At 38.2% G+C, this 22,944-nt stretch overlaps 2 protein-coding genes across 2 annotated transcripts; both read right to left on the bottom strand.

Moving 5' to 3' along the window:
* Window positions 1-17,437: 17,437 nt before the first annotated feature.
* LOC145665307 (uncharacterized) lies at window positions 17,438-19,260 on the bottom strand. The gene is made up of 2 exons (XM_081732601.1): window positions 18,684-19,260; window positions 17,438-18,624 (listed from the first exon to the last, which is right to left on the bottom strand). The coding sequence occupies exons 1-2, from the start codon at window positions 19,258-19,260 to the stop codon at window positions 17,438-17,440; spliced, it is 1,764 nt and encodes a 587-aa protein (XP_081588727.1).
* Window positions 19,261-19,278: 18 nt separating this feature from the next.
* Window positions 19,279-20,325, bottom strand: LOC145665306 (uncharacterized). The gene has a single exon (XM_081732600.1). It carries the CDS (start codon window positions 20,323-20,325, stop codon window positions 19,279-19,281), a length of 1,047 nt encoding a protein of 348 aa, XP_081588726.1.
* Between the last annotated feature and the right edge of the window lie 2,619 nt (window positions 20,326-22,944).

The raw sequence follows: 22,944 nt of genomic DNA, 5'->3' as shown, positions 1-22,944 counted from the left end.
TATTTCTAATGCTTGTTAAAAAGAGAACTATAAATAGAAGGCAACACTTCAATCATTTATAATTTGGAGCTGACCACGTGATCCTTGTGCTTTAATATTACGTAGAACAAAGGTTTGTCTAATGGCAGGCAGAAGTCCTTGACCAAATAATGACGACTTCTTTGAAACCAAATGCGACTGCTTGTATCTTTAATTTGTCATATCTGTAACTTGGTGTGGAGAAGAAACAAATTTGAGGACCAAAGTTATAAGAACAACTCAAGTTATTAATATAAACTATGCCACATATTTTTTACTTATATCATCAAACAATAAATACAAAAGACGTATCGACAATAAATCAATAAAAATCAAGTAGAACTTTGTAAGCGGAGGCAAAGAAACCTAACATAAACACACTAAGGACGAATTTTTTTACCGTGTATTGATCGTGATTCAGAGGTCAAGGCGCTCTGCCAGTAATCCGAAGGTCCTCGAATCGGATTCGGGAAGGGCAAGTATCTTTTATAATTTAGAATTTTTGGTGGGGATTGATCGGCGAAGAATTACGTTTTATTATCATCAGACATTTGAATACTCGGATGTTTCAACACTTGAACTATCAAATCTTTTTAATAATAATAGTAATGATAATAAACTAATAATAATAATTATTATATCGTAGAAGATTAAAAGTTAGGAGCTTAATATCGCTGAGGCCATACTGTGAAGATATGTGTATTTGGACTCATAATGATACATTTTATTTTGGAGTTCGGGACATTTTATTACAAAATTCATTACAGTCAAAAGCATAATCATTCATTTAATGTTCAATCACTTTTCGTTTTTTTTCTCTCTCTAAGTTCATTTACTTTTCCTACTAGGAAGCTTTCTTGCTGTCTCTCATTTCTTTCTTACACTTGTAATTTCTCAATCAATAAACACGACAGATTGTTTTACTGTCAGCATTTCTATCATCACCTCACCTTTGTGTAATCTATGAGAATGCACTTTTCATAGAGACTGAAGAAATAGTCAATGACCCAGGATATTAACCCGGAGGGACATCGGACAAAACCATTGAGACACTTTTGGGAAGAGGTAGTCCGGATCGCAAGAGAGACGAGTCAACATGTAGGAGCACGAACCACGATTTCGTCTTTACAAGAAGTTTCACCTTGCTCTAACTTAGAGAGCATTTTGCCTTAGCAAACGTAGTAGTTATCAGTTGCAATAAATAATCCGTTAAACAGTAATTTCGACTTTGGTTAGATTCACTGTATTCGCAACGTTGGTTTTCCTGCCCGGGTTTTCGCAGACTCTTAACACACGACTACCTGGACGCCCAGCTGACCAGAGAGAAGGATGGACGGACATCAAACCGCTGAAAGGATCATCAAAAAGGCAACACCAAGATCTACAAATAAGTGCAAGTAGATTAACCAGTCCTAAAAACTACTCCCTTCTTACCCCTTTTAACCCCTTTGACATCACGATCTGTCTCTTATTTATTTGCAACCCAGGTCAGATCCTATACTTTACGCTCTACCATAATCAATGTTAACAAAAATCCTGGGCGCAACTTGTCATCCCCAAATTACACTATCTGTTAGCGCATTATCTGAGCTTTCAGACTGACAAGGGGCGGCTGCACATGACGGAGAAGTGGTTTTAACTTGTGTGGATGCACACATGGCTGTGACCCTCGATTTTTCTCAGCTAGCTGAACATAATTAAGATTTATTTTGCGTTGGTTTGTTAGCCGCCCACCGTTAGAATTTGATGAAATTCTATTTGTTTTACCACCCTCTCAATTTGTTTTGTTATTTTGTTTTATGTGCATTTTTAGACGTACTATTTACAGATATTTAGAGAAAATGGTGAATTCTAGCATTATGGCACAAGCTCGACTTACGTTTTTAGATTCCATTGTACGTCCCACATTTTTTTACGGCAAGTATGGGGAAGACGTTATTCGTTTTTTTAGTATTTTTAATCTTACTGCGTCATTTATGAGTTTAACGCAGTGAAGAAGCGTTATTTGCTTCCATATCTATTACGGGACAGGGCCTTGGCGTGGTTTTTAGTATTAACTAGGACAGACGAATTTGTGAATTTGTCGTATGTACACAGAAAGAGATGTATGATTACATTGTTTGGAGGTTTTGTAGTTAAGAAGGTTACGGAACACACCATTCGCTCTAGAGATCAGAAAGAAGGGGAACGTATCATGACATATATTTATGACAAGCTAGATTTCATGCTTAGTTTCGATAAAGCTATGCCTATACAGCAACAAATCAATTTCCTAGTTGAGGGATTATTGACTCAGTAATTTAAACTTACATGTAATAAATCGTTTTCATAGGTTGATGCGTTGTGTGAATTTTTATTACAGGAACAGTCAGCTGAGTTAGTTGTGAATTATATGACGCTTATTAAAGCTAAGTCGAAAGAACTTATCTTGCAGTACAATACACCGGAATTTATCGCTAAGATGGTTGATGTTTCTTTGAGCGATAATTCTCATGTTTCATTTCCTCTCGAAGAACAACAGGAGAGAAAAGAAATGCTTGCAGGTTTGCATCATGATATCTTATATGCTGGGAAAGAATGTGGTAATCAACAGTCTGTAGGTTCTACCCCTTTTCATCAACAGAAATGTAACTATTTTTCTTCTTTTTATTCCTCTGAATGTAAGAGTGACATGAATAATAATAATAATATGCACAACAGAATGAGCTCTACAACGAATACTTCTGTTATTGCTAAGAACCAACAGAGCAGGCGCAAAGAGAATCATAGTACGTCTCACGCGAATAATAATATACACTGTCCAACTAAAACATTAGTTTGCAATATGGCACAATTTAAGGGAAGTGGTAATTGTAATGTTTTAAATAGCGAAAATAATTCAGGGAGTAGTGAGAGACCTGCTTTCAAGACCCACACGATAACTACGCCTATTGTTAGAGATAAGATTCTACCTTGTATCAAAATTACTATTGCAAATAAAGAGTATAAAGCGTTGTTGGACTCTGGTAGTCAAATTTCTATTTGCACTAGGAAGCTTCTTCCTCCTAACACTAGACTTGCTAAAAGACGTACTATTATCCGTGGCATCTCGGGTAAAGGACTTGAAACTAACACGTTAGCTGTGCTGAAGTTCAAAATTGACGGCTATATATTTACACATACCTTGACAGTTGTAGGCAAATTTGCATCTTTTGTTTTGTTGAGGAATGATTTGTTACTTACTCAACATGTTACTATTAACCAGGGCATTCGTGTAGTTCACATAGTTAGGTTTGGGAAACCCACTGATTACGCGCTACCTGAGAGTCATGCTATAGGCAGTTTCCGAACAAACAGCGAACTTAATGCAAGCGTATTTCATAACGGCTAAATCTGTTACTTTACCACCAAATCCTAGTGTCTCAGTACTTGTTCGTAAAATTAATGATTTAGTAGAAGTTAAGAATATTTTGCAACCGAATTAGAAAATCTGTTCTAAAGCTGAAATTTTTGTCAATGAGTCTAGAGTAGATTCTGTTAATCCTGTCATTAGTCAACCCAACCAACAAAAAGTTGTGTTTAGAGAAAAATCTTCGCTTAGGTGAAGCTATTGACAGTAGGCCGGGTGCACATAACCCAAATGATAGTGGTCAACCTCATGGTTTAGCTAGTAAACAAGACAACAGTAACTTTGCTGCTGGTTTTGACGTCAAGCGTGTGGACATTAACCCTCAAATTTCTGACGATCAAAAGCAAATGCGGTATTCTATTATAGAGGATAATAAGGATTGTTTTTGTTGGAGAGGATGATTTTGGAGTGGCCAAGGGTTACATACATGAGATTAAAATGCTAGATGACGTCCCAGTTCACACCTATCAGCTTCCAATTCCCTTCCACTTAAGAGAAGAAGGTAAGAAACAGGTTGATACTTTGCTCAAACAAAAGGTCATTAGGAGGTTTATATCTAGTTATAATTCACCTATTCTTCTCGTGAAAAAGAAGTCTGGATCTTTCAGATATATTTTAAATGCCAGGGCCTTAACCTCCATATTGCACCAGACAGTTTTCCAGTACCGACAATAGAAGACATGATTTCGAGTCTTAGTAAGTGTCGCTACCTGTGCTGCTCCGATTTATTTAACGGTTTCTTCCAGGTTAAGATCGCTGAGGAATATCAACATGTCACTGCCTTTTCAATCCCAGGAATTGGTTATTTTTTTTACAGCTCTCCCACAGGGTCTTACTGGGTTAAACAGATTAGTGAAAATGACACTGGAAGGATTAGAATCTGAACGAATTTTTGGGCACCTTGATGATTTTTTTCAGGGCCGGAAACACTTTTGAGGATATTATCAATCTCACCAAAAGTTATTTCAACGAATTAGAGAACGTGGTCTTAAACTTGCACCAGAAAAAACAAAATTGACTTATTTTTCATTAACGCATTTGGGACACGATATTTCGTACGATAGCTTGCAAATTTCCAAAAGAATAACTGACTCCATTAGTAATTATGAACGTCCGAAGATGAAAAACATGTGAAAGGTTTTTTAGGATTAGCTAGCTTTGTAAGACGATTCTTACCTAATTTTTCTGATATCGCGGAGCCTTTGAACTCGCTTCTCAGAAAGAATGTATCGTTTAAGTGGATACAAAAACAACAAGATGCTTTTGAGAAAATTAAACATCTTATCATAAAATCGCCATATTTAATGCATTATAATCCGAAACATTCTGTATACTTGTTCTGTGACGCATCAAGTCGCGGTCTGGCTGCCGTGCTCAAACAAAGTATAAGTTCTCCAGATGACCCAGAGTTAGCACCCATTGCTAATTGTAGTCGAGCTTAAGTAAAAGTGTAAAATCTAGGCATCCTAATCAACTTGAACTTTTGAGCATTATATATGCCTTTCGATCCCTTTGCTATTTTTACTAGGACGTCACTTTTTCTTGAAAACAAATTGTAAGAGTTTATTGTTTCTGAAACAGGCAAAAAATGTAGGTAAAATTTCAAGGTTGTTTAGTTTTATTGAACAATATAACTTCATTGTGACACATGTATCTGGGTTGTCTAACGTAGAGGCTCTGGGTTGTCTAAGATCTTTCACGTTTTTCTCGTGCCCCCAGGATATTTCTGACGAGCAACAGAATGAGGAAGATTCTCGAGTATTTTCTTCCACTGTTACTGAGTGTAACAATATGCTAAGTGACGAGCCTTCTCTCAGAGATGAACAAATGAAGGATCCGTTTTATAAGGATATATTTGATTGGTTAGAAAACATGGAAAAGAAAAATCCGAAAATTAAAAGACAAGCATTTTACATCACGGTTAAAGAAGGAATTTTGTATAGAAAAAAACATCTAGTGGTATGAAATTTTTAGTTGCAGTACCTGTTTCATTGCGTTATAAAGTTTTTGATGCGGCTCATAATTCAAGTCACGGAAGCTTTTCTATGACATATGGCCTTTTAGTGAAATCTGTGTATTTCCCTAATATGAAACCATATATCTATCAGAAATGTAAGAAATGTTTAATTTGCCAGACAACCAAATACAAACCTGGTTCTGCTTATGGTACATTGCAAACATATCCTCAAGTGCCGCCCTTCTATCGCATTTTCGTAGTTATTGGAGGGGTGCACTCCCCGAGTAACATTTTGAGACACAAATATTTGATTGTCGTTGTCAATGATGCTACTCGCTATACTATTTGTGGTTCATTAGCAGATATAACATCGTCTTCTGTAAGTAGTTTTCTGTATGAAAATGTGATTTTTAAATACGGTACTTTTAAAGAAATAGTCACAGACAAAGGTACATGCTTTATAAGCAACCTATTCAAGGTGTTGTGTGCAATGATTGGAGCTAAGATTCGATTTCCAAATGCCCAAGCTCATTACGCTAACGGAACTGCTGAGATAGCCATTCGAAACATTGAACAGAGACTGAAATCTGCGTTGTGTAATGAAGACCAAGGAAAATGGGTCGAACTGCTGCCATCTGTTGTGTTAGCCCACAATTTAACTGTCAATTTCTCCTCTGGATACAGCCCTTTTGAACTTTTCCATGGATTCAGATGTAGAATGCTGCACGAAGCAATTTTGAACACCCACTGTCAAATTAAGGACAATGCTGAACTTATACGGCAACTTGGAGAAATACGAGACAAAGCCGTTGATAAATGGTTCCAGAGACATAAGATTGCAACGAAATTTTATGACAAACGTCATTCAAAACCCAATTTCAAAGTCGGACACAAGGTATGGATTTTGGACAGTACCATGAAGAAAGGATCCACCAGAGCTTTTAGTGCACGTTATTTTGGTCCAGGAGTCATTCATGATATTGACCACCCAAATTCCTCTTTTGTTAAGTTCAAGACTATGCGAGGAAGATTTAAGGTTGATTCGATTGCAGTACAAAGGTTAAAAAAGTACTACGAGAAACAGGAGAAGGAAAACGAGGAAGAGGGAGAAGATGATGTTGACTTGGATATACAAGGCGTTGTGGAGAATGCTACTACGAATGCCTGCCGTGCCGAAGTACAGGAAGAGAAACAGAAGAGAGAGGATAAAGAAGAACATTGTGAAATTGTTTTCAATCCTGCGGTGAACATAGTAGAAGAACAAGATATTCCATCTATGAAACTTCGTGAGGTTGTAATTGTCAACCAATTACCCACTTGGGCTGAAACAGGGAAGAATTATTCCGGTTTGAAATCGAAGTTTGGTACCAATTCTGCAATCAACAAGAAAATTACTATTTTTCGAGGATGTATCGCTATGATTAAAGCATACGCTGTTGTCAGCCCCACGAATGAATTACTTATTCCATGAGGAGGAGCAGATAGCAGTATCCAAGAAGCTGCAGGAGAAGAATTTCGTAAAGATTTTGAGAAAATAAATTCTTTGAAACCAGGACAAATGAAAATTGCTCCAGCCTATAATCTCCCCGATGAGCATGTAGTGTTGACGTGTGGTCCAAGAGATGCGAACAAGAAGACTTTGAAGAATTGATATAACATTTGTTTCGATTTTGTGTTGAAAAGTCAGTTTTCAACTGTGGCTTTTCCCTCTATCGCTGCTGGTGCATTTCATGTCCCTAAAGAACCTGGTGTGAGGATTGCAATGTTAAATACACGAAAATTTTTAGATCACTTGGACAACGTAGACGTTTGTATTGTTTATTTTCGACAAGGAGAATTGGGATCTCTGTCAGCGTCTTTTTTCTGTGTATTTTCCCTTGGAAGAAGGAAAAGAAGCGGAAGCTGTTTTCCTGCAATGAAGTGTTTTAATAAAAAAGTAAAAAGACGGTTATCAAAGGAAGATTTGATGAATTAGGAATATCTGTGAAGTTGGTGATGAATTTTGACACTGGTCATGTCATTATGGTATTTGTTTTGGTTTGTTTGTGTTTCTAAGTCTTGCCGTCAATAACAATTACAACGAAGCGAAGGAGAAAAAGGAGTACTCATATAGACATCATTGTTTTTTCAGTCACTTAGAATTGTTGGTTAACTTTGTAGAACACGTTCTTTATCCTGGCTATCTTGTCAACAGCTTATCACGAATAGTTAGTATTTTGGCGCCCAATTCAACATCTTGTTGATACACTATGCTTAGCAGAAGAAAACAAGGGAGACAGAGGCAACTGTGAATTGATATTTGTATGCTATCTATGTTTTGATAGTAATGAAGAAGGAATTCCTTGCGTTTTTTTGGATTTTTCAAAATGCATTTTATGACCCAAATGTGGATGTAAAGAAGAATGAAGTTCTCTTTTCCTGGATTATTTTGATATGATCCTACGATTTGTTATTACCTATTTGAAACACACAGTCAATGTATTCTTTTAAAAGGAATATATACTGTTATAACCTCTTGTGTGATTTTAGTGACTTCTTGAATGGTCAATTTTTCATTGCCTGCAGTGTATACAGTGAACTTGCGTATTTCATCATGAAGATGACTTGGAATCCATGTATGACGAAGATTTGTGCTTTATATGATATGTATTTCTGTATATTTGAAGAATGGACATGATTCCACATTTTCCTGTAAGTCCACGTACTTTTACTTTCATGCAAGAAGAAAAGAAGTCTCTCTCTCTCTCTCTTTTATCGCATATCTTAGTTAGGGATTTAGGAGTGTGTTTAGCGATAGTCTGTCATGTTGATTTCTTTAAGATTTTAATAGCCAGTGCAGAGGGCTATAACTCTGCCAAAACGTCGGTCATTGTGGAACTAAATTCTCCACAATTCGTTTTTCTGAAACCTGAAATCAACATTCTTTTGTGTTGTTTAATCTGTTCTTTCTATGGGTAGCTAGATTATTTTTTCTTCTACCGCGTAATAATTATTTTGATTATAGACTTAAAATTTTATTGCTATTGGAGTTTTTATTTACTATATACAGTATAGATATATACGTATGGATTACGGTTTGGTTATTACTTTTGCACTTCCCCCTGATTTTTCGTCGATTTTTATTCATTCCATTATTTTATCCAATTATTTTCCCTACTCTCATATCTTACGTGTTTTAGGCAGTCATTGACTGCACCCCTAAATTTTGTGATACTACTATAATAAACCTGTCTACCCTACTCCTATGATTTACTTGTACTGAATGAACTTTTCAGTTATGTGATGTGTAAGGACATTGTGCTTGTGATTTCCAGACCTACATCTTGTGCTTAGTGATGCTGTGTTTACAACATCGACGTTGCTGTGTTTACGTCATTTGCCCTCGACTGTTCTCCCATTAATTGTGTTAGTGTTGTGAACGTATACGGTTGACTTTCTTCATCTAATTCTATCTGAGCGAAAGCATAAGATAAGTCGAATAAGGATAGAAATTCATCTTCCCTAAATGAGTTAGTGCTTCCATTATACTTGGCAAACTACTTTTTCCTTCTCCATCAATTCGTTTACTTTTCTACTATCCAATATGAACTTAAAACTACCGTCCTTTTTCTTATGCAAAATCGGGCAGCTTACGTACGGAGTTCTGGCCTTTTTTATAATTCTATCTTTTTCCATTTGATCTAACACTTTCTCCATAAGTGTTAGATCAAAATGCATTTTATGCAATAGACATTATTTCTCTATAGACATAGATCTAAGCCGACAGGGAAAGGGTTTGGGAATTTTAATATTTATATGATGTTTCATTAAATGTGTAACTCCTGGCTTGTCCGAAAAAACGTTATATTTTTTCAAAATACTTCTCATTTTATTTTTCCTCTATGGGTTTAAACTAACATTGTTTAACATCTTTTCTATAAGCTGGCTGGGGGAATTCTCAATGGCCGCACAAGGGACGTTTCCCTCCACTCTACTTTTATGAGTGTCACACTCACATACTGCCATCCCTCCGCTCTCAATACACCACCCTCGGAGAGATGTGCACAAAACAATCTTGGCTCTCGCCAGGCAGTCTCTCCCCGCTATTATGGGTTTCAGAAGAGAAGAAACTACGTGGAACCGTTGCCTAATTTTATGACCGTAAAATTCAACTTCTACCAGCACACTCTCTAAGAAAGTCGTTGACACACTCGCTAGACTTATATACAATGAATCTTTCTTAAAGTTCGCCCCCTCTCCCTCCACAAATTTGCTTCGTTTTCGTCAACAAAACTGAGCAGGCTGCCAGAGTCGCAGAACAAGAATACCTCTCTATTTAATATTGTCGCTTTTATTAGTGGCTCTGTTCTTCACCCTTGAGATTCCTTTTTGCTTTCGATGCAATAAAAAAATTCTTTCTTTTTCCTGACGCACTATCGTTTTCCTCATTTCTCGTAATTGCAGATTTACTGCTATCCATTTTACACAGAGTACTGTTATCCCTCAATGATGTTCTTAACCTTGACCAACTTTTTGAAGTTCTCACTCCAGCAAATCTCTTAAGATACGACTCATCGCTAAAGCACCATGATTTTTTGCAAGGTAAAGATCTATGTTTGCTTCTGCGAGAAAATCAGTACCAAGCACTAATCCGATAGAAGCGTGAGAAAGAGCATAGAATTTATGCGTAAGTCCCCTCCTTTTAATGAAGAAAGTTGACATAACCACAAGACTACAGTTAGCTTCACCTGTAACTAACAAAATCTTTTCATTTACTTTTTTCCGACGTCGCTCCTTTCTCTATCCATTTTTTGCGGTCTTAATATCAATTAATGAAATAAACGATCCACTGTCTTTAATCTGTCCGTAAAATCTCCCAAAAAGATAAGGAGTTGCATCTTTCCCTCTAGTAAATTTTCTAGGAAATCTAATGACCGTAGCTGCAATATTTTCTCTTTTACCGTGGTTCTCAACGTTTTTCTTGCTTGGGCAAACATAGCTTTTGTGCCCAAATCCTCGACATGCATGACATTTTATTTCAGCTTTACTTGTTCCCTCTTGCTTACTTTCTTTTTTTTCATTTGTTTGCCTATTAAAATATGCTGGATTTAATGCTTGCGGCCTAATCTGGGGGAATGACTCAGTGTCTATCTCTCTACTACTCACTGCAGCCATTTGGATAGTTTCTTCCTTCCCTGCGCTATGTTGCTTTGCATAATTATAATCATCTAATAAATACGCTTTAATTTTCAAGGCGTATTCTTCCAACTCCGTTAAGTTTGCAAATTCCCTTTCATGAAGAAATTGTTTATACTTAGGGTGCGCTTTGCTTACACTCTTAGCTATCTGATCTACTTCCTCGATTGTTTTTTTTTTATACGAGAGAAAAGCAATACAATTTCTCTAATAAATCTTGAGAACGATTCGTCCGGTCTCTGAATTCGTGTCGCCAATTGAGCTATTTCGCTCTCATAATTAAAGCTAAAATATTCGTGCAGCAGACTATGCCTGAATGCAGTAAAATCTGTAAATTTCGACTTGAAACTAAACCATTTACGGGCGTCAGAAACCAAGGCATTTGGAATAACTTTCTCTAGCATTTCATTCATTGTCATATTTTTGCTCTTGGCAAAATTAATCAATTCATTGAGGAAATCGAATGGATTCTCAGATACTTGTCCCGAGAACTTCGGTAACGGTAGTTTAATTTCCTCTAAACTACTACATTTACAATTTCCGTGCTCATTATTTTCTTTATTCCCCTCTCTAAGCTTACGTATTTCCTCTACGATTTGGTCTATTCTAAGATCAACATCCAAACTTATCCCTAAAGCGGATTTTAACAAGTCTAATTCAATTACGTTCTCCATTTTCCTCCTACGTCTATTTCTCTGTTTCATTCAATTTCTATATAGGACTAGAATTCCCCACTTTTGGAAGAAAAAAATATACATTAACTTATCTTCACCCTTTATCTTATTTTTCTTCCAAGTATGAATATATTTACGTATAATTCGTGATAACAACTATCAGCTCTATAAATATTTATATATATTCCTATATACGTCCTTTCATAAGTACCTGCTTGTTATGTCTAGGATATTTTGGCTCATAGCAAAGAATATTAAATGAGAGATCGAGAAATCAAATAGGAGATTGATAGTTTATTTACAAAAGAAATTCTCTAATTAATAGGTAGGATAATAACTTTGACTCAGGACGCCACTCCGCCCTATATGCACTCAAGCTTCTTTCTTACCCTTCCACAATAACCAGTGGAGAAAGGAAGTATTTCGATCTAACCTCTAGATATCCTAATTCATTAATCATCAATTTTCTCTCTATTTAGTAGGGACCTGTGGAAAATACGGGTTACAGTATTCAGTTACTCCTTGCTTTTATCAAGACTGGACCTTGACTCACAGGTCACTGTCTGGCCTGACCCTGCCTCTGGGACTCCAAGTTAAGTCCACAAAGGGAATCTATGTAGTTTAAGTATATCTATCTATCTATCTATCTATCTATCTATATATATATATATATATATATATATATATATATATATATATATATATATATATATATATACAGAGAGAGAGAGAGAGAGAGAGAGATAGATAGGATAGGATAGGTTGTCAGGCTTTACTCCATGGCTCTGACTAAATTTCCTTACACTCAAGGAAAAAGAAGGAATTCGGTAAATTACTCACTCTTACACTTTCTTGAATGAAAGTTGCAGTGAGAAAGTATCTAACCATTTACAGCACCTAAATATGCTATAATTACATATACAAATGATCGAACCCAACCGCATTTGGATTTAGATTAAATGTTCCTCCACCACTAGGACGGAACCAATTCCTTGAGTCTGTATGAGCGTCACTCACCTCCGCCATAGACCCTTAGGAAGCTTAAATACTTCCATTCTAATCAATCAATAGTGACCCAAGTAGCCTCTGTTATAGGCGTAGGATCAAACATCTAAAATAACAACTTATTCCTCTCCCTATCATTTGTTTAACCTATCTCACGGCCAAAGCCCATTTGCTTTAGCGGACAGCTGTATTGTAGTAGAATCTCTAATCTGACTACATACAGTAACTATCTAGAGGGGTCTCTCTCCAAACTGCACTATTCGCTTCCAGTGCAGCGGAGTGGTTGGCCAAGATCCTACACTCAGGACTCCTTAAAATGCACAGCAGCCAAGATAGGGGAGGCAGCCCTTTTTGGCCTGCTAAAAAAATAGCAACAAAAGTTCTTTTGAAGGTTTTTTTAGCGCCAACTACTCGAATGGAAAATTCCCAGTAAGGGAGACTGAATACAATGGATTTCACTGCTAGCCACCGCAACAGGCTTCTAAAAAAGTTAGCATGGAAATCGACGTTAGCTCTAGCTAAACTGTAAATAAGACTATGATTAATTCTTAAGTAATGGGGAAATACTGCTCTAATATATATACATAAATATACAACATAAATTGAATAAATATTACCTTACACTATTGATAATAAAATATATGAATAGATATATACCTATAAATTAATATACTCCAGGCCTGGTATCTACCTTATAAATAAACATGATTTATTAAATTTGAGCAATATTTAATTTTTATCACTAATATTTAAATCTTATACCAGCAAGATCGCAAGGCGTACCTTGCATCCTACATTCCGTCTCCCATAGTATACCTACAGCATAGACATTCTTGTCTTTGTTCATTAACATTTCTTGCTGATGTTCCATGAAACATCCCCTCCTACAATTTGTCAGTGTAAGTTGTTCACTTTTCTCCGCGTTTCATTTACTTCGTTTGTGCCCCCTGGCGCCGCCACTGTTTCGCCATCACATTTTAGGTTTATAATGATTTATTTCGGAGATATGGACAAAGGTTTCAATCAAGGACTTATCGCTTCTGATGTATGTGGTCTAGGTTTCAAATTTCGATGCTAGTCGGTTTTATCTCATTTTAAACTATGAGCCTACCTTTGCTTTAGCCGAGGTTAAATTTCATAAATCAGACCAAACCAAATTGAACGGTTAATTTGTTGTAGCTTTCGTAGTTTGGAAGACTACTTACATTTCATGAACAGAAAATGAGAAGAAGGTATTTCGTTTTTGTCGACAGAACACATCACTGGACGACAGGTATATGCAAATTATTAACAAAATCAGTTTTAAACCAGATATTTTCGCTTTCCTTCAGAGAAGCTGGCAGCCAGAAAGGATTGGAAGAGGTGATATATTCATTCCTTTGTTTCTATGCGGGGGGCTATACCTGGCTTGTATGCGATAAGTTGGACAGTTTCAAGATATGTTCGGTTGGACAGTTCAGTTGGACAGGACATATGCAAGAGAGATATGATGCGATAAACTAATTTAGACTTGATGATTTCTGAAATTTATCTCTACCCTTAATGATTTATCACAACGTCTAAATTCCGGCGTATTGTCCGAAGCAAGTTTGAAACAGCGTGAGGTCATCCCTTTACCGACGCCTTAAAGCCCCTTTTATACATTATGATAAATCATCAAGGGTAAAGATTTTTTATCATATGCAAGTGAGATATTTTCTATTTACACATAGCGATATTTTCCGTAGATATCTCTAGCATATGGTCAATAGGGTCTGACATCTTTCGGAGATTATGCTAACTACTTCAGAAACTTTGGGTTTCTCCTGGACGAACAAAAGATGACCACTATGTTTGTGAGTGTGTGTGTGCCTGTCACTCGCAAAAGGACAATTCGTGTTTCTCGCTAATTTGTTCCCGCCGTAGTGAGATAAAGACCTTGAAATGGAAGAATGCGATGCTGCAGCTTTCAGTTTTATCACGTCCATGGCAATGGTATCATTGTATTTATGTATAAAAAAGAAAAGAAATCGAAAAGTCTGGGTAAAAGATTGGATTAGAAGACGATACGAACATCGGATTCATGCTAACCTCGTACAGGAAATCAGGACTGAAGACAATATAATGTACACGAACTATTTTAGAATGCCGGATAACTTATTTCAAGAATTACTTGAAATGATAAAACCAAAAATTGAAAAGAGAAACACGGTTATGAAACATCAATATCGGCAAGTGAAAGATTATCTGTTACAATTCGGTTTCCACGTCAATCAGTAGGTCTCGTCTCATATAGTCTCGCTACTGAAAGGGACATTAAACTTAAAATCAACTCAACTTTCAGAAACTAGAGATAAAGTTGTAAAATAACTGCCAGCAGTGTTTTGTCCAGTCTCCTAGATTTTGGGAAGCTTATAAAGCTCTAGGGGAAACCATATTCATTATTTTTTGAAATGGAATAAAGAGCTTGAAACGGAAAAGAACGATTATGCGGCTTTTGCAATTATCACATCTGTGGCAATGATAAAATTGTATTTGTTTTAAAAAGAAGAAAAGAAATATAGAACGGTGTTACCTATTTAGACACTTAAGAACTCGTTAATCGTAAGCTGAAAGACGAGTGTCGTTTTATTGCTGAGGCTTTTATTTATTTATTTATTTATTTTTGTATTTGTGTCCACAGAATATATATAAATTAAGAGATAAAATGTACGTTCTTGCCCCAAGTATATATACACTGCCCCAAGTGTAGTGTATATATACACAGTGGCGGATCCAGGATATGATCAAGGATCAAGGCCACGCGGAGGGGCTAAACCATAGTTTGCAGTTTTATCCAGTGTAAAGCAGGATTGAAGAACATTTTATCCAGTGTGTACCTGGGCGTCAAGGGGGGCTGTAGCCCCTATAATCTCCCTTGGATCCGCCTATATATATATATATATATATATATATATATATATATATATATATATATATATATATATACTAATCCGTAACTACGCAACTTCTTGATAACCCTTTTGGTGTTTATGGTATCTTTAGATACCATGGCGTAAGTGTTGTCTTTGACCGCTTATTTAGGTTCCATAACAGGTATTTAGGCCGGTTTTTATATTGGTCAAGTCAAAATGGACCAAAGATCACCCCAGATGCATTTTGGAACCAGACGGTCAACTTGGTGGCGCCAAGTGGGGACGGAGGGAAGTGGCTTTTTTTCCTTAAGGCAAACTTCAAAACATTTTCAAGCCTTTAGTTTTCGACATACGGATTGTGTGCACCTTTGAGTATTTCTCAATTTCTTTTTTAGATCCCTACGTATACTCGGGCCCAAGCCTGTGGGGCGCAACTATTTTGGGGAAGTGATTTTTTCAGAAAAAATTCCGCGATTTTTTTCTTGGGGAGATTCCTAAAACAAATTCTATCAAAAATCATGTAACAATGTATGTTCGGGATGCATGCACGAAAGCATTTCCCATTATTTACTAAACCTTTCTTGCGCCTCGCTACTTGTTGTTTGTTTAGAGGAATGAATCGTAACCTGGTTAAAATATAGCTAATTTAATTAACAAAATATTTAATATACACTAGTGGACACAGGTATGTACTGTATGTGAAGTTCTCACTGAATGTTTGTATTGCACTACAATAGTTCGACACAAGACACATCCACCACACACGTTTCGACTGTCTAAAAACACACACTTTCTGCCCTTCGTGGCGGCTCATGTTCACTTTCTACAAAAAAAAAAAAAAAAGGCGGGGAGAAAAAAGCCACCCTCCGAGAGCGAAGGGAGCCAAGGACACTGACCATAGCCTAGCATCTATTCTGTTACGTTATAGCTGTTCAGACTTAATATTTTGTAAATAAAAAAAAAAACATTCAACATACGCCGCCGACCTTGAAATATCCATATTTCAACACAAATCCCAGTATCGAAGATCTTAATATTGACAATAGATGATATAATAATACTAAAATTACAATATTATGCAAATAAATGTTAGAATAAACATACTAAATGATCAATTACTTGTCTTCAGATTGAACTGTTGATGACTCCCTTTCGTCGAAAGGCAATAGGGACAACTTCACTATCGGCCTCTTGTAGAGTCCGTCAGATGTTTTCACTGTCACCGTACGCACGAGACCATTTTTTCCTGGGTGAGTCTCAACGATCCTGTCAAGTTTCCACAGTTGTGGGGGTTGGTTGGTCTCGCGAAGGATCACCATGTCATTTGGTTTGAAGTTGCCAGTTTCTTTGCACCATTTTGGTCTTCGTTGAAGTTGCGACAAATACTCGGAAGACACCGTCTCCAAAAGTGCCGCGTTAGCTGTTGAGTGAGTTGCCATCTTGTGAGACGATTCATCTTTGTACCTATGAAATCCGCTTGTGGTGGAGCTAACAATGCGTCGCGAGTTAAAAAGGGTGTGAGGGCCCTAAGATCACTAGGATCAGCTGACATGGGAGCTAATGGTCGCGAATTAAGACATCCTTCCACCTGAACTAGCACAGTTATCATCTCTTCGTATGTCAGCACTGAATTCTTCAAAATGCGTTTCAAATGATACTTCATCGACTTGATGTTGGATTCCCACAATCCCCCAAAATGGGGTGAGGCTGGAGGGTTGAAATGTCACTGGATTTCAAGTGAGCTCAAATAATCACTTGTTGAATTTGAAACACCTGTCGGCGTCACTATTGTCAAAAGATCCTTCAACTCACGGTTTGCACCTACAAAGTTTGTTCCGCAGTCACTGTATATGTCACTTGGCTTCCCTCTACGCGCCACGAAATGTTTAAGCGCAGCGAGAAAGGCTGAAGTAGATGCTTCGGTCACTAGTTCAATATGCACGGCCTTTGTACTGAAGCACACAAACAATGCAATATATCCCTTATATGTCTTGGCAGACCTCCCTTTTGTGTTCTTCAACAACACTGGACCAGTGTAATCTACCCCACACTGGTTAAACGACCTACTTGGAGTTACACGCCCAGCGGGCAATTGTCCCATGAGCTGAGTTGCATTAGCTCGAGAGAATCTGTGGCAGGTTATACACTGTCTCACGATCTGGCGCACTACATCTCTTCCTCTTAGTATCCAGTACTTCTGTCGAAGAACTGACAGAAGTAGCTGTGGACCAGCATGTAAATTTTTTACATGTTCGTCACGCACAATAAGTTCGGTTAAACTATGTTTTCGTGGCAGTAGAATAGGATGCTTCTCGTCAAAGTCTAATTATGCCCTTTGCAGCCTTCCTCCTACCCTAAGCAGACCTTTATTGTCTATGAATGGATGCAGACAAAATAATTTACTTTGTGCTGGTACGTCACCGTTTTCCTTAAGACATTTCAGCTCTAGAGAAAATTCCTCCTCTTGTACCAACCGAATCCAGCAAAACAATGCTTCCTCTAACTCACTCGCCGTCAAGGGTCCGTGTAGCCTTGCGTCAGGTTTATTCCTAGAATTATTTATGAATCGTCTGCACCAAGCTGTCACACGATTTAATCTTGCTACCGAAGAGTAGTTTGAGAGAAGGCTAATATCTACCTTGGCGTGCATTGTAGCAACCGACGTCTTTTGTTCAACAATCACTGCATCTGAGGTTTCATCGTTAACCTCTGCTGCTGGCACTGTTTCTGCTGCTAACCACGCTGGACCTGTCCACCACAATCGATGATTGATCAGCTCGGACGGTTGGCAGTCAGCAGGATTGGTCTCACTGCTCACGTGATACCACTTGATGTAACTTCGTTGTTGCACTTCACTTACTCGATTTGCCACGAACGTCTTCCATCTACTTGGGCATGAAGCAATCCAAGCAAGGGCTACCGTCGAATCAGAATAGGCACTGGTGCTGACTATTTCGACTTTAAGGGATTGAGACACAAAGTCTAATACTTTCACCAGGAGCACTGCGGCACATAGTTCAAGACGTGGTAGTGTTTGCCTTTTGATAGGGGCCACCTTTGTTTTTGCACTTAGCATGTTCACTGCAATGCTTCCGTCATTACGCACACATCTCACATACACTACAGCAGCATACGCAGCCTCTGACGCGTCACAGAACCCAATAAGATGGACTTCCCTTGTATCGTGTGGAATGGCACATCTTTGGATTTTCACTTCCTGCAGCAGTGGAAGTTCATCGCAATAGTCATGCCATTGTTTGATGATGTTGCTTGGAAGAGGGTCATCCCAGCCAATTCCTAGCTTCCAGATTTCCTCTATGAGGAGTTTGGCCTTTATGGTAGTAGGAGCTAGCCAACCCAATGGATCAAATAGTTTGGCCAAGTCAGACAATAACTGTCTCTTCGTAACATTCTGACGAGTCTTTGGTACGGTAATTTTGAAGCAGAATGTATCTTCAGACGGACACCACGGCACTCCTAATGTCTTGATAGCATCATTATCGTCCCAAGAATCTATCGCGTTTGTTTCTCTTAAATGACTTGGAAGGACTCTAAAACACTTGGTTCATTACTCGCCCACTTGCGCAATTCAAACCCTCCCTTTTCTAACAGTTGTACTGGTTGTGAATGCAGATGAATTGCTTCTGTCACCGAGTTATTCCCAGTCAGACAATCATCCATGTAGAAATCGTTAAGTACAACTGTTGATGCTAACGGGAAGTTGTGTCCGTCGACGGCCAGCTGCTGGAGACATTTTTTTGCTAAGAATGGTGCACATGCGGTTCCATATGTGGCTGTGAGCAGCCTGTAGTCTTGAATAGACTGTTTCGGATCCGATCTCCACACAATGCGTTGAAAGTTTGCGTCTTCTGGTTTCACGCGAATTTGCCTGAACATCATTTTTGCGTCTGCACATAGGGCCACCGGGTGAGTTCGGAAACGCAGCACAATAAACGTCAGATCCTCTTGCAATCTTGGACCGACCATGAGTGTTTCATTCAGTGACACACATGTCGTGGTTTTTGCACTAGCATCGAACACTACACGCAGTTTAGTAGTTGTGCTACTCTCCTTTAAAACGGCATGATGAGAAAGGTAGCAACTTGTTGTTGGGGACACACTGTCTTCACTTGGTGAAATAGGTTCCATGTGACCGAGTTCTAAATATTATGCGATAAACCTGCAATATTGTTCCTGATAGCCAGGCCATCGTACAAACTTTCTCTCTTGTTGATGGAGTCGTTTTACTGCTATATCACAAGAATAGCCAAGGTCAGAGTGATTTGTCTTAAACGGTAGGCTAACTTCATATCGACCATTAACTCTTCGATGCGTCACTGCAAAATGTTCTTCAAATTCCTTTCCTTCTACTGTTAAGGGACGCACAAACGGTACTTCTTCGATCTCCCACAATCGCCTCAATGAGACATCTAGATCACAGCACACATGAAATGAGTACACTGCCGATGAACCACTGCAATTCACTTTCGCCGATAACACCCAATCCAGTGCCGTTTCCAATGCGATGGGTGCACCTTGAGGGCCCATGCGTTTGCCTCCTTGGACGAGTAATGGAAACACGTCCGCACCGAGTAGTATGTCCACATCACTTGTTTTGTGGAACTCCGGATCAGCCAGATCTAAATCCTTGATATGGACCCACTCATTAACCCTAGTGAGAGCCTGTCTAGGAATATCTCCGATCACTTTTCTCACTACCACTGCTGTTGTTGAATATTCATCGTTATTGTATCTTGACTTAAAAGCAAGATCTACAACTGCACGTAAATTGCATGCACTACTGGAAGCTATTCCCGAAATAGTTATATTTGCACTACGTCTTGCGAGTCCCAGCGCTTGAGCACACCGTTCAGATACAAAACTTACCTCTGATGCACAGTCAAGTAACGCTCGAAAAGATTGAAATTGCCTTCTATTGTTTCTAATCTTTACCACTGCTGTGGACAGCAACACTTGAGGAAGAACAGTTGTCATTGTTCCCCCATCAGCTGCTACGTGGGAAGACACATCTTGAGCGCACTGAGAGGAAGAATCACCTTCGGGTTTCCTGTCAAAATGTAGGAACGTATGATGCAGCTTTCTACAGCGATGACACCCACCTGATTTACACTGAGCAAGTTTATGTGTTCCTTTTAGGCAATTGAAGCACAAAAGTTTACCTTTTACAAAGGAATGTCTGTCGTCTACTGACATTTGAATGAAATCCTTACATTTATGCAGCGCGTGCTGCAGTCCACACTTCACACATGTCACATCTGCCGAAGCATGATACGCCACTGTCCTGCTCTTTCCGGACGAACTTACCGATTTATCAGCCTGAGGTTTATTTGATTTGCTTGTTGCGGAAGCCGCTAGTGCGCGCGATCTCTGGTTGAGAAACTGCGATAAGACTGCGAAAGTTTGAAGTTTGTTCGAGTTAATTGATAGCTCCCATTGTTCTCGTGAATCACTATCCAGTTTTTCAGTTATGTGATACACTAGTATAGCATCCCAATGCTACACAGGAATGTCGAACACTTTCAGAACTCGCACACATTCATTAGTTGTATCCACAAGCCGTCTTAGAGAAGCTGGTGAATCGGCTACTGCACATGGTTGGCGAATCAGTCTTTTTATCGTATCATTTACGAGTTCGCGTTTATTCTGGTACTGAGCATTGATTATTTCCCACGCCTCTGTGTAATTTTGATCGGTCACCGACAATGATTGTACAAGTATTGCCGCTTTGCCACGCAAAGATGCCTTCAAATATTGAAGCTTTTGCGCTCCACTCAATAATGCATTACTGTCCACGGATGCCACGAAAAGATCCCGAAACGACAACCAATCTTTTAAGGAACCATCAAATGTTGGTAATTCCAACTTCGGTAATTGCACTTCACTCACTTTTGAACAGGTTACGTTTTCATTTGATGTTGATGAAACACTTTCTGATTGCTTCATTACCACCAATTTATCAATTAATTCGTCCACTCTGTTTTGCATTGTTTCTATTTCCTTGTCATACGTATCAAATGTCTGTTGATCACAAGTTCTTGTAAGATCTAACACAAGCTTTTTACAGTCATCAGCTAGTTGATTTGCCTTCTCTATGTAAGTATTCAATAAAGCTTTATTGAAAGACTCACTGTTTATTTTATTCTCCAAGCGCGTTTGGTGACAGTTTTGGAAGCAAGTAATTGTTCCATCGTTGGTCACTTTTCACTGCACGGCTAAACAAACAAGGAGGGGGTGGGGGGACGAACGAGAGACAGGCAGTTCAGCGGTTGCACAAATTACGCTGGTGTTCTTTACAATTTCACTTATCTTTCTTCTTCGAACACTACTAAAAAGACAGTACAAATATATACACACACTTCAAAATATTGCTCTGTTTTAGTCTTTACAATTTTTTGTAGCAGCAAAATCCGGCTTCACTAGGAGGACCAAATGTTCGGGATGCATGCACGAAAGTATTTCCCATTATTTACTAAACCTTCCTTGCGCCTCGCTACTTGTTTGTTTAGAGGAATGAATCGTAACCTGGTTAAAATATAGCTAATTTAATTAACAAAATATTTAATATACACTAGTGGACACAGGTATGTACTGTATGTGAAGTTCTCACTGAATGTTTGTACTGCACTACAATAGTTCGACACAAGACACATCCACCACACATGTTTCGACTGTCTAAAAAACACACACTCTCTGCTCTTCGTGGCGGCTCATGTTCACTTTCTAAAAAAAAAAAAAAAAAAAAAAAAAAAAAAAAAAGGAGCGGGGGGAGAAAAATCCACCCTCCGAGAGCGAAGGGAGCCAAGGACACTGACCATAGCCTGGCGCCTATTCTGTTACGTTATAGCTGTTCAGACTTAATATTTTGTAAAAGAAACAAAACACTCAACAATGTAGATGACTTAAAACAAAGAATTGTCCAGAGCGTAGAGATGATCACTCCAGATATGTTGAAGGTGTTCACAGTGGCTTTAGTAAACAGCATTAATTCATGTCTTGCTCGTTCACGAGAGTATGCTGAAAAAAGTAAGTTCATTTTATTTGTCTTACATTTAGATTAATGAAATCTTTAAAGAATTTAGTTAATGACAACTGAGCCAAAAAAGAAGTGTAATTTTTTAAAAGGAATAATATGTTTTCTTGGGTTTATGGTATAGCCTTACTCAACCTGATCCTTATTCCTTGCGAGACATTTGTTTTTACTACAAACATGTGTCCCTAGTATACGATTTCCTAACGTGCTTACATGTGCAGCAGAGATAGAGTGGATCAGTGGGTCGTTGGGTCAGTGGGTCAAATGGGTCATGTTTTCTGTGGGTCAGTGGGTCGTGGGTCAACATCATGACCCACCGTGACCCACTGTGACCCACCACCCACGATGACCCACTGCGACCCACTGACTCAGTATGATCTACCGATCCACTCTGCTCACTGCATTGTAGACAGTATCTTCTGAAGACTGGTAAATTTGTCTTCGTTTTACTTTCAAGACCTTCATTTCCCTTCCTTTTCCATTTGTTTCTGTCTACTTACCTGAGGTGAGTAAATCTAACCAAGTGAAAAAAGAACTTCAGGCACTTTTGGATACTGATATTTTAAATTGTAATAATAGCAATAGGACTTATACTACTACTTGGCTTTCGAGACCTGTGAGTTTTTAGAGGAGCTAACTACTGAAAAAAAAAATACATTTTTGAATCACTGTAATATATAAATTGATATACAAAAAATTGAATGTAACTATGTGTACCTGATCATCTCGGTCAAATTGCAAAGTCAAATGAAATTACTTTTGGTATATTACTTTCCGGATCC

Source organism: Thermobia domestica, chromosome 11 (genome assembly GCF_964235325.1).
Source record: "Thermobia domestica chromosome 11, izTheDome1.hap1.1, whole genome shotgun sequence".
Lineage (NCBI taxonomy): Eukaryota > Metazoa > Arthropoda > Insecta > Zygentoma > Lepismatidae > Thermobia > Thermobia domestica.
The sequence above is the reverse complement of the archived record's forward strand: the minus strand, read 5'-3'. Positions and strand labels throughout refer to the sequence as shown.

Coding starts and splice junctions, on each gene's coding strand:
- LOC145665306 (XM_081732600.1), bottom strand. CDS start 20,325: ATGTCAGTAGACGACAGACATTCCTTTGTAAAAGGTAAACTTTTGTGC.
- LOC145665307 (XM_081732601.1), bottom strand. CDS start 19,260: ATGGAACCTATTTCACCAAGTGAAGACAGTGTGTCCCCAACAACAAGT. Junction 18,625..18,683: donor TGAATTGCGCAAGTGGGCGA/GTAATGAACCAA, acceptor CAAACGCGATAG/ATTCTTGGGACGATAATGAT.